The sequence below is a fragment of the Geotrypetes seraphini genome, chromosome 1 (assembly GCF_902459505.1).
Source record: "Geotrypetes seraphini chromosome 1, aGeoSer1.1, whole genome shotgun sequence".
NCBI lineage: Eukaryota > Metazoa > Chordata > Amphibia > Gymnophiona > Dermophiidae > Geotrypetes > Geotrypetes seraphini.
The window spans coordinates 486,094,753-486,106,880 of record NC_047084.1 but is presented as its reverse complement, the minus strand read 5'-3'; the positions used below and the strand labels follow the sequence as shown (position 1 = coordinate 486,106,880).

At 39.7% G+C, this 12,128-nt stretch overlaps 1 protein-coding gene across 14 annotated transcripts in view; it reads right to left on the bottom strand.

Moving 5' to 3' along the window:
* The window catches only part of SUSD1 (sushi domain containing 1), a 236,561-nt gene that overhangs the window by 159,367 nt on the left and 65,066 nt on the right, over positions 1-12,128 (bottom strand). For all 14 annotated transcript variants that reach the window (XM_033926260.1, XM_033926156.1, XM_033926166.1 and 11 more), the window contains 3 exons: positions 9,755-9,932; positions 4,264-4,358; positions 2,569-2,743 (listed from right to left, as the gene is read on the bottom strand). In XM_033926260.1, coding sequence (XP_033782151.1) covers positions 2,569-2,743; positions 4,264-4,358; positions 9,755-9,932 — 448 coding nt within the window. The remainder of the gene's footprint in view (positions 1-2,568; positions 2,744-4,263; positions 4,359-9,754; positions 9,933-12,128) is intronic.

Sequence of the window (12,128 nt, the reverse complement as noted above, 5' to 3'; positions counted from 1 at the left end):
TTCGGTATGTCACATATACAGAATGGAAAGATCAATAGCGGTGCAAAATGGAAATTATAAAAACTTTATTAAAATTTGGGAACCATTAACGTCCTTTTGTCATGATTGATGCCATTTTTCTAATATTTCTATATTTAATATATAAGATAAGGGTGGGGTGGGGGGAGGATTTCTATTATATGAAAAATAACATTACTAGAGGGATTTCAGGGTGGGAGAGGGAGGGTTATATTTGCAATTATAAGATAGAACGTTAAAATGTACAAGTGATTAAATCTATGTTATTGTGTTGCAATTTTTGTACACTTGATGAAAGTTTTAAAATCAATAAAGAATTATAAAAAAAAAAAAAAAAGATTTTATATGCATTACAATACATAATAGAAAAAAAGAACAATACACCTTTCAAAAGAATCCGAACTACAGAATAATATACAATACATAATTTTTTTTTTTTAAGTGAAATAGCAACAGCTCACATAATGGGGGCCTCAAAGACAAACAAAACCCCATAAACAGGAAATCAAGATTTTAAACAAATCAACAATGCTGACCTTTAATACTAAACCCTGAGCACCTCTTCTACTAATATAGTAATGTCCATTAATTAGGAACTTTATCCTCCAAAACATTTTCCCAAATGAAGGGGGTCCAAGAAAATAAATAATTTCCCTTGCCATGAAATTAAACATTTACAGGGGAACCTAAAAAAAGAAGAAGATCCTCCTGCTTGTAACACTTTAGATTTCAATTGGTAGACGTCCTCCTTATCTGTGTGGAACGAGCCACATCAGGGAATATTTGAATTATCTGAAGTAGTTTTAAGGAAGTTAGTTAAACTTGATGCTAATTTTCAAAGAAAAGCTATCTGCATTATTTCTCTTTCAAAACTCAGAAATTCAAAGTACCTGTGCTAAAAAGCATTTGCATATCTTACGCTTGCTATGTGTGCAGGAAGCCAAGCAGGGGCTAAATAGCTCATGTATATTCAAAATCTGACTACACAGCTTTCCTTCCCCGATGTAAGCCCCCAGAGAATGCCTCTTTGTCCCCATGGCAAAAAGCGCATGTTTTTGGGGAAGCCCATATGCATCTTTAGCCACTCTGAGCAGGAAAATCATCCTAATTAAATTATTCTTTGCCCATATAAATGGCTTTGAATACTGTCCTTATAAAACTGCAAAGGACCAAATCTGCATCAAAGATACAATAAAAATCTTAATTACTCGTACTGTGTGTTTCGTCCTCTGCTTGTCACATCCAAACTTACTACTATTTATCATTTCTAAAGTGCTGAAAGGCATACGCAGCACTGTACATGTGTATTTTAACATGTAATATAGTCCCTGCTCAGAAGAGCTTACAATCTAATTTAGAAACAGGACATATAGGGGTTGGGGAGTTTCTCTCAGAGAGAATGGTAAGACGGACAAAGGTATCTTATGGTGAGTGTGAGTTAGGAGTTAAAAGCAAACTCGAAAAAGTGAGCTTTTATCTTTAATTTGAATACTGCTAGAGATGGAGCTTGATGTAATGACTCAGGCAGTCTGTTCCAGGTATTTGGCGCAGCAAAGTAGAAGGGACGGAGTCTGGAGCTGGCAGTGGGGGAGAAGGGTACAGACAAGAGAGACTTACCTGATGAACAGAGTTTGCGGGAGGGAGCATAGGGGGAGATAAGTGAGGAAAGATATTGAGGGGCTGCCGGTCAGTTGTAGGTCAGTAAGAAAAGTGAACTGTTTTGGGAAATGAAGTGACTTGAGGAGTGGGGTAATGTAAGTATGACAGCTTTTGCAGAAGCTAGTAGACAGCAATCTTGGCTAGGTAAATGTATTCAACAAGCTATGTTATCTTATTGCTTTTTTCAGAAATTAATTAAGACTACTCTGTTCAATAAGTTTATTGAAACTGTATTTTACAATATATCTGTATTTTTATTGTATTACGCTGATTGTCCAGCTCTTTGGTGTAAACCGCCTAGAACTTTTGGTTATGGTGTTATAAAAGAATAAAGTTATTATTATTATTAATATAAGTCATGCAGCAGAATTTTGGACAGATTGGAGAGGAGAGAGATAGTTGAGTGAAAGGCCTGAGAGAAACATGCAGCAATGAAAGAGAGAGGTGAAGAAACTGTGAATAAGGGTTTGGTAGTGCGCTCAGAGAGGAGAGGTCGGATTTTGGTAATATTATAGAGGAAAAAGCGACAGGCTTTAGCAGTTTGTTGGATCTGAGAGGAGAAGCATAGAAAGGAGTGAAAGATGACCCTGTGGTTGCCAACAGGGAGGATGAGAGTGTTGTCCACAGATATAGAGAATGGGGGAGGGGGAAGTAGGTTTGGGTGGAAAGATAAGAAGCTCGGTTGGTCTTAGCCATGGAGAGGTAGATCTGGGAATCATCAGCATAGGAGGTGATTCTGAAAACCATGCGAAGAGATCAGTGTTCTGAGGTTTACATTGGATAAAAAGGCTTCTTAGAGCAGGTGGTGAATAAAATAATACCCATTAGCCAAGATATTCACCCACCTCACCTGCCACTAATAGCAACAAAATTCAACAGGACATTACCTACCAGCTTTGGAGTGTTCAGCAGGGATGATTATGGAGAGCTGAATGGATGGTCGACTCATATACATGGTGTAGTTAGTATCCGGGTAAAGGTCTAAACACAAAACTGGTATGTCTTCATCTACAGTGAAATTAAACACCATTTCATGGAGGAATTCCTTCTGGCTCCATCTGTGTCCCTGAAGATGCAAATGCAGTGAAGAGAAAAAAAAAAAGGTTTTAATATTTCATTATGTCATATGGCATTGTCATATTCTAAAATTACAATCTAAAAGAAACTCCCCACTAAGATACCCAACACACCAGAGGCAATACTCAAGATAAACAGTGCATGATAAAATTTATCGATGATAAAGGAGGAGGTATCAGTGAAACACCGTGCTTGCCAAAACTTACCCCTTCTCCCCCTTTTATAAAATCGCAAAAGCAGTTTTTAGCACCAGCCGGTGTGTTGAAAGCTCTGCGCTGCTCCCGACGCTCATAGGAACTCTACGAGTGTCACAGCAGCATGGAGAATTCAGTGTGCCGGCTGGCGCTAAAAACTGCTTTTGTGGTTTTATAAAAGGGGGGTTAATAAAGTGATAAATTTTAGCCAATAAGGGGCTCATAATAGAAACATGTTTCGCTTTTTGATGTGTCAAGGGTCACCCAGAGCCGCCAACATCCAACTCCTCATTAATTAAATGAGGAGTTGGATGTTAATGAGGAGTTGGATGTTGGCGGCTCTGGGTGAGCCTTGACACAGCGAAAAGTGAAACATGTCGGGTCAGACAACTCCCAGGCTGATCTTGAAAAAAACATTAAGATAAATATCATCTAAATTATTTTAAAAGTTGGAGTTCTACTAGTATAAAAGTATATATAAAAAATATAATAAATTAATGAGATTTAAATATTTATAAAGGGAGCCGATGAGGAGTAATCCCATAAAGCTTGCCACAAGGAAAGAATATTGAGTGGTGGAGTGGGGGCGCTGAGACTCTGAAGAAGATTGTTTAAGAATTCTTTAAGTATTGATCTTGAAGTATCTCAAGTGCTGAAGATTATGTGAGAGTTTTAGAGGTATTTAGGATTTCAAATAATAATAATTCTCTCTGAAACACAAATTTGTGCTATAATCCATCTGGTGTTGAACATTTAGTTTGGATGCATATGATATCATCAATTATTGAACCCACTGCAGGAATTAAACTAAAACACATTAGTTTAACATAGAAACATGACAGCAGATAAAGGCCAAATGGCCCATCTAGTCTGCCCATCCACAGTAACCATTATCTCTTTCTCTCTCTGAGAGATCCCATGTGCCTATCCCAGGCCCTCTTGAATTCAGACAGTCTCTGTTTCCACCACCTCTTCCGGGAGACTGTTCCACGCATCTACCATCATATCCCAATCAGTATCATGGAACAATACTAGTAAAATCACAGAAAAATGTTATAATCTATCATCTCCAATCACAGATAGAGAGTCTTAGTTTTTGTGGAAGACAACTGGAATCATGAAGGTAATCATTCAGATCTTTGGATTTGATGACAACATCAGTGTCCAAACTGGAATCTACTTTGAACACTATTTGTTGAAGGGTTTAACCTTGCACCATGCAGAGGTTTTGTCAGGTTCTATTCATTTAGGGATTCATTAAAATGTACAATTTCACCAAGGTCTACAACTGTACATGAAAGCATGGTTCACTTACTGTATGTGTTATTGTTAAGACTGTTTTCTGAACATTTCTCCTCCATTTTAAGCAGGTTTCATTAAATACAGATACATTAAGGAGATTTTCTTCCTCTGAAAGATAGTAAAAAAGAATCCCACAAAGAGCAGAAATAGTCAACAGGTTCTGAAGTATCTGAATTAGAGCATGACTTAAAACTCTATACAAGAGAACCAGCACTCTCAGTGGCATAGTAAGGGAGGGGTGGTTCACCCCAGGCGCCGTCTTGGTGGGGGCGCTAGCGTCCTCCTCTCTGCCTCCCCCCTGCTACCATGCATGCTCCTTCCCTTCCCCTGTATCTCTAATGTTCCCGGTGCAAGCAGCAACTCCAGAGTCGGCTCTTCCTCTGACGTTACTTCTTGAACTCGCACCTAGGAAGTGACGTCAGAGGAAGAGCCGACTCTGGCGCGAGCAGCAGGTCGGGGGTTACTGCTCACGCCAGGAACGTTAAAGAGGTACAGGGAAAAGGAAGGGGTGCGCACACACATGGCAAGCGTGACAAGAGAGGGCAGAGAAGGAGCGGATCGGAGTGGGGCGGGCGCCACTGCCCCTGCCGCTTCTCACCCTCGCTACGCCACTGGGCACTCTGAAGTCTGCGCTCTTTTGCTGCTGGTACCAAGATAACAAAGTGCTTCCATTAAAATGAGCAGAATGTGACAATAAGATTCCAACTTACAGCGGTGGCATTACACACTGCTTTTACAGAAAGAGATGTAAAAAGTCAAGCAAGTTAAACACTTTTTTCTAAGAATTAATATTTTGTGTAGGCACATCTAGGTAAACAATTGGAAATAAATTATTTCAGTTTACTAAACACCAGGGCTGTGGAATCAGAGTTGGAATAGTGAGTCTGAGTCAGAAGCAATTTTGGGTGATGTCAGAATCAGTAAAAAATGTATTGGCTCTTACTCCAGTTTCAAAATAAAAACATACAAATCTCAACCGGTCTTTCTCCCATGTGTTGGTCTTGTAATTTGCAGGAGGGCACCTTAACGCATATGATCTATGATTGTGCACACTTAGTAGGTTATTGGAATAAAGTATGGGAAACTATTTCTAAAATCTTAAACATGTCAGAACCTCTAAGTTTGCGTATTATTATACTAGGTCATCATGGCCTCCCGCATGCACTGCCTGATCACAATGCGCGACTGCTCAACATATTGATATTTCTAGCCCTTAAAAATATATTACATTGCTGGAAAGACATGTCTAAGGTGAATTACAACACATGGTGGAATACGCTATGCCTTACAGTAAAATATGAAAGTGTTATTGCAGAAAAACATAAGGCCATGAGTTCCTACACTAAAATATGGAGTCCGGTTAACTCCTATTGCAACACAGGCTGACGACATTCAGTTCGTGTGCTGAAACATGGATATCATCATCTAAACCTGGCTCTTGCTTTCTGGCTCACTCCCAATGTTCCTATAGGTATATGGCTCCGGTGTCTCTCTGTGCTCTGTGTTTTTGGATATTACATGTACTTTTGGCTGCATGTCGTGCTGCTACTTTCCTCCTTATAGATAGGCATAGGTCTTCCTGCTGTATTACATTATGTAGATAATATTTTGTGAATCTTTGCATTCGTACGGCATGCATGTTTCTTGCCTTGTTAACATTTATTGTACTTCATCTGTTAAACTCAATAAAAATTTCTGAACTAAAAAAAAAAAATAAAAACATACACTATAATATATTATACATTTTATCATCTTATACTTTTACATATAATTTTTTTGTCCTGGATCTAAAGTACTGCTAAATTTCCCAGTACTTTAGTAAATAAAAGTCTTTTAAAATCTTTATTCATTTTTAAAACTTTCCAATAAGTGTAACAATCATTTTCTACTTTAAACATCACTTAATATACCATCAAATTCTAACTCACATCAAATATCCCCCCCTTATACCCAACAATTGTTCTTAAGCATATGAAATCATAAAGTATTCCCCCTCCCCCTCCCCACCCTGGACGTGTATGAACAAAAGGGAAAAACTAATATTCATTCTGTACAGTATTTTGTTAATGGCTCCTAAACATCCCTAAATTTCTTAAAATACCCCTGCTGTATGGCTAATATTCTATTGTCCATTGATACTTAGTTTTTGGAAATCCATTTGGGGCCAAGTGAATAATCTGCTGGAAAATCCGGTGGCATTATCATATGACACTGTGCTATTTGGTACTTCCATGAGAGCTAAGAGTCAAATCTCTTCTAATAATAATTAATTTTTGCTCATCATGACAGGGGTTGCCATACAGCAAATTATGAAAAACTGGAAAAATTGGGATCGGCTGAATTATAATTTTTGGTGGAATTCGTTATGCCAAATCTTTAAAATGGAACGGGCAAAATAAAAGTATTTTAGATCCAGAACAAAAAAAATGTAAAGCCTAATATCAGTAGGAATCGGAGATGGCAGCAGAAAAATAGAGGAGTCAGAGTCAGCACTGAAGGTTTGGCGTATCACCTCCACCTGACAAATACATGCGATGGTATTATTCCCAGAACTTTTTCTCTAACGTGTTCGTACTAGGAAATACCAAAGTAGCACTGTACAGAGGCCATACTGAGATTGTAGAAAGTAGCATAGTTAACTAAATCAGGGCCAGATGAACTAAAGTCTCTGATCATCTAACCAGTTTGACAGGTTTAGCGACTGATCATATTTACCAACCTGATGCACAAAACGGCTCACCACATTTTTCCATGCGATTGCTCATGCTCCGATCCGGCCATACAAATAGGTCATTAATATTAAAATGCCATACAAACTAGCTGACCTATAGAGATGCTCTAACATCACTTCACCATGCAGAAAAAAATAGCATTCACATCGACCGACCTGAAAAAACTAACAGTGCATCTCAAAGAGGATTGCAACAACATCAAGACCTTACTAGGCACCTTGACGAGTATGGCTGGGAGGTCATTGGAAACTTCAAAATGCGGCATTCCTAATGGGTTTCCAAGGCGGTTTTACCAAGTTTCTCATCTATCTCTGCCTTTGGGACAGCAGGGACACAAAGGCTTACTACCAAAGGCAGGACTGGCCACAGTGGACCAAGTTCTCTCTCTGTGGGGAGAAACAACATCAAATGGGAACAACTGGTGGGCCTCCGGAAGGTGCTGATGCCACCACTGCACATCAAATTGGGCCTAATGAAACAATCTGTCAGAGTTCTAGATAAGGAGATGGCAGCTTTCAAGTACCTTCAAGACATCTTTCTTAATCTGTCTGAGGCAAAGGTCAAAGCTGGTGTCTTCGTCAGACCACAGATAAAGAAGATCCTGGAGTGCAAGGAATTTTCCAAGAAGCTAACTAGGAAAGAGAAAGTGGCTTAGAACAGCTTTGTCGCACTAGTTCAAAGCTGAAAACTATGCAGGGTTGGTTGAGAATCTAGTGAAGAATTACAGTAAAATGGGCTGTAGGATGTCTCTCAAAGTTCACATCCTTGATGTTCATCTTGAGACATTCAAGGAGAACATGAGAGCATACTCAGACAAGCAAAGTGAGCGTTTCCACCAGGATATACTGGACTTCGAACACTGCTACCAAGGACAATATTACGAGTACATGATGGGAGATTACATTTTGGGGCTGATTCTTGAACGTGACTTTCAATACAATCACAAATCTCGAAAAATACTCACTTCTAAATCTTCTGTGGTCATCTTTGTATAACTTCAATATAAATACATGTTTAATTGTGATTCATATGTTGCTTTTTATGATTTCATAAGAATGAAAAGATGAAAATTAGGCATTTTCAAGTTTAAAATAAGTAAAATTGCAAAATCTAAACTATCCAGGTCACAAAAGCAAAGTTTTATGGAAATAACAGATATTTTCTATACTTTTTATGCACAAGCAATTAGGAAATTACACTACTTATTGCCCAGGAACAAAAATCATCTTACATAGTGATCAGTTTAAAATCACATGGCCAACCTGCTGCTGTATATTGGGTCATTTTGTTTGGCAACAGAAAACACTTTTCAGACATTTATCTGCTTTTATCTGAGACTACATTTTAAATATGTTTACATAACTCATTTATCACAAAGGAAGAGAGGTGACCACCAACAAAAACAACTGATAAAATGGATAATAGCTGTCATCCTGAGGTTTGCTGGGTGCAGCTGTTGTCGTATTACATAATTCATTTACACTACATTGGATTTCTTTTTTTTTGTATGGTTTTCTCTACTTTATTATCTCTTTCCTTTTCTGTCGTTTTTATAGACTCTGAATATGAAAAACATTTTTGCTAAACACTCTGAAAATTATTTAGCTATTTGGTAGGATAAGCCATACGTGTTATTAGCCAATATTACTATGTTTGTACACATTATGGGGCTCGTAATCGAAAGAGAAAAACGGCCTACGTCGGCACTTGGACGATCATAAAAGAAAGACGTCCAAGTGCCGATAATTGAAACGGGTTTTGGACGTGTTTGAAAATGACCTAGGCCTTCCCAGTGCCGCTGAACGATCAGAGCTAAACAGGGCGTTTCAGGAGGAGTGTCGAGGGCAGGATTTCAGCAGGGCGTGGGCCATGCTAGACTTAGTCGTACTGAATGTATAACCGAAAGTTTTACAACACAACCTAGACAGAACTTTAAAACATGGTCTAAGTCACAAAAACCTATATAAAGTGACCAGATAAGCACTGCAAACACATAGTACAGACCCCCATATAGTACTCCAGTGATCACTGACCCCCCCCTAAAAATCGTAATCACAACTTTAAATATCTGCCTCCAGAACATCAGAACCTGGCAGCCTGCCATAGGAAAGCCTAGTAGAGCTGCACAGAGGTGGCTTAAGTCATCTTGGGGGTGGGTTAGGGACCCATGGAGAGGAGGACCCAGGCCCATAAGTCACTGTAATCACTGCATTCATGGTAAAACATGTGCATCCCCCCCAAAACCCCAAAACCCTTTTGTACAGCCATATAAGTGGCTCCTGCAGCAATAAGGGCTATTGGGGTTGTAGACAGATGTGTATAGTACGTTTTGGGGGTGTTTTGAGGGGCTCACCATGACCTATAAGGGAGCTGTAGTGAGATGTTTAAGGTACCCCACAATTCAGGTGCCATGTTTGGGTGTCCAGTTCATCACTTTGCTGACCCTCCCCATGTCCAACAGGGCTTATTCTAGGCGTTTTTGACTTGGATGAATATTTGGATGAAAATGTGGTATAAAGATGAACGATTTAGCAGCTTGGACGATCAGACGGCTGGACATATAGTTAGACAATTTTTGGAAAAAAAATATTTTTGACATATTTGTCGAAAATGAGTCTTAAGCTGTGTCTGACTTTGGACAATTTGCGACTTAGGTGAAAATGGACTTAGACGTTTCTTTCGATTATGCCCCTCCACATATATATATATGTATATAATATACATACATATACACACACACATATATACATAATTCATCAGGTCATGACTCACCTCCCATATGTATGGTTAGATTGATTTGCATCACGGAGGGTGTTGTCAAGTCTACTGTGTAGTTACTGTCTGGATAGAGGTCTAAACACAGTACTGGAGTTTCTTCATCGCTGGCAAAATTTAAGATCATTTCATGCACAAATTCCTTCCAATGCCACCTCTGTCCCTCGACGTTAAACTTTTTGTTTGTTTAGAAAAGACAGAGCAGAAGATCATATTTCTTTTTTTTCCCCTTTAAAATCAATATTTTTATTGAAAAATTAAAATACATATAATCCCCAGCACAATTAAACATTAACAAATAGAGAAAAAGCAGCTAGTGGTGCCCACATACTTTTAAACTGCTGAATGTTATCCCGGCATCTCTCTGCTCTGAGAGGGGGGGTGAAGGTTTGGGGGGACTGTTTTTGGAGGGGTTGCCTTGTTCATTTAGGTGCCCTGGGGTCATCAGAGTCTAGACCCTGGGGGGAATTTGGTCAGTGGTTTTTCTTATTCCTGCCCTTGTATTCCTCTCCATTTGGGAAGGAGGGGGAAGGGGGCTGGTGAGTGAGACTTGCGGGAAGAGGGGAACAAGGGGGGGGGGTTGGGGTTTCTGGGTGGATATAACTGACACGTTTTGTCCTGATGTACTTTATTATGCAGATTTTTTGCCTCTGTTCATTATGTTCTGTCACTTGTTGTTTTCTTCGTTCTGCAGGTTTTTTCATGTCAATAAAAATTGTTTACAATCTAAATTGCTGAATGTTACATCTCTTAATAGCAGCCACTCAGCCACTTCTTAATATTCACAAACCAAAGAGACAACATTCCAGCAGGCATTCACCAACTAAGCAGTATCTTTCCATGCTAATAAAACTAGCTGTATAGATAAGCATAAACAATTTAGCTTTATCTTTGCTCAAAAAAGGAGACAAGACTGCTGATCCATAAAGCACAGTTACTTACCGTAACAGGTGATCTTATAAGGAGTCCACAATGTTCTATGGGCAACATAGAACAAAGATTGCAAAACTGATACCGACAACAAAGGCCTATAAACCCTTAGTCAAAATTTTTCCCATATTAACTCAGAAAAACTTTCTCCCATATCATACTCCCAGATATGCTGTATTTCAAGAAAGGAAACCAGCTCATTATTACTAGAGATGTACATGGAAAAATAAAAGTTTTATGTCACATAATTTTAAATGTATTTCTGTTGATTCATTTTCCCTTATAAATCATTTCATTTTTGTTCTTTTTATTTTAGCACATACCACGTATAAACATGCAGACTTTGCTAACAGTGCATGTTAAAATAACTTTATCACACATTAAAATGGCATAAGCAAACAAAATGAAATTCTGTGTAAAAGTTCTATAAAAGTTAGCTATATTTAGGTACAAAAATGGTGGTTGCTAAACTTGAATTCTATATTGGCAATTACTAGTGCTGCCCGATTCACGATTCGAATCGATTCACCTTTCCTTTCCCTCCCTTTCTGCCAGGTCCAGAAAGCACAGTTACTTACCGTAACAGGTGTTATCCAGGGACAGCAGGCATATATTCTCACATGTGGGTGACGTCATCTACGGAGCCCCGGCGCGGACAGCTTTTCAAGCAAACTTGATTGAAGTTTCAAGTTTGCACACTGCACCACGCATGTGCGTGCCTTCTCGCCCACTAGAGGGCGCATCCCACCTCGTGGTCCTCAGTTCCATAACTAGCAAGGAAGCCATCCCCGGGGAGGCGGGCGGGTTGTGAGAATATATGCCTGCTGTCCCTGGATAACACCTGTTACGGTAAGTAACTGTGCTTTATCCCAGGACAAGCAGGCATGATATTCTCACATGTGGGTGACCTCCAAGCTAACCAAAAAAGGGCAGGTGGGAGGATGGCAATTTAGGAAAACAGATTTTGCAAAACTGACTGGCCAAACCGGCCGTCACTCCTGGATAAAGTGTCCAGACAGTAATGAGAGGTGAATGTATGAACCGAAGACCAAGTGGCAGCCTTACATATGTCCTCCATCGGAGTGGATCGGAGGAAAGCTATCGAAGCTGCCATCGCTCGGACCTTGTGCCCCGTGACTCGACCCGGGGGAGGAAGGCCAGCCTGAGCGTAGCAAAAGGAAATGCAAGCGGCCAACCAGTTAGACAGAGTGCGCTTGGAAACTGGATGCCCTAATCGATTGGGATCGAAGGACAAAAACAATTGAGGAAGCTTCCGATGAGACCTGGTGCGTTGAAGATAATATGCCAACGCCCTCTTACAGTCAAGCGTGTGAAGCGCCGTCTCGCCAGGATGGGAGTGGGGCTTCGGGAAGAACACAGGAAGGACAATGGACTGATTGAGGTGGAAGTCAGAAACAACTTTAGGTAAAAACTTAGGATG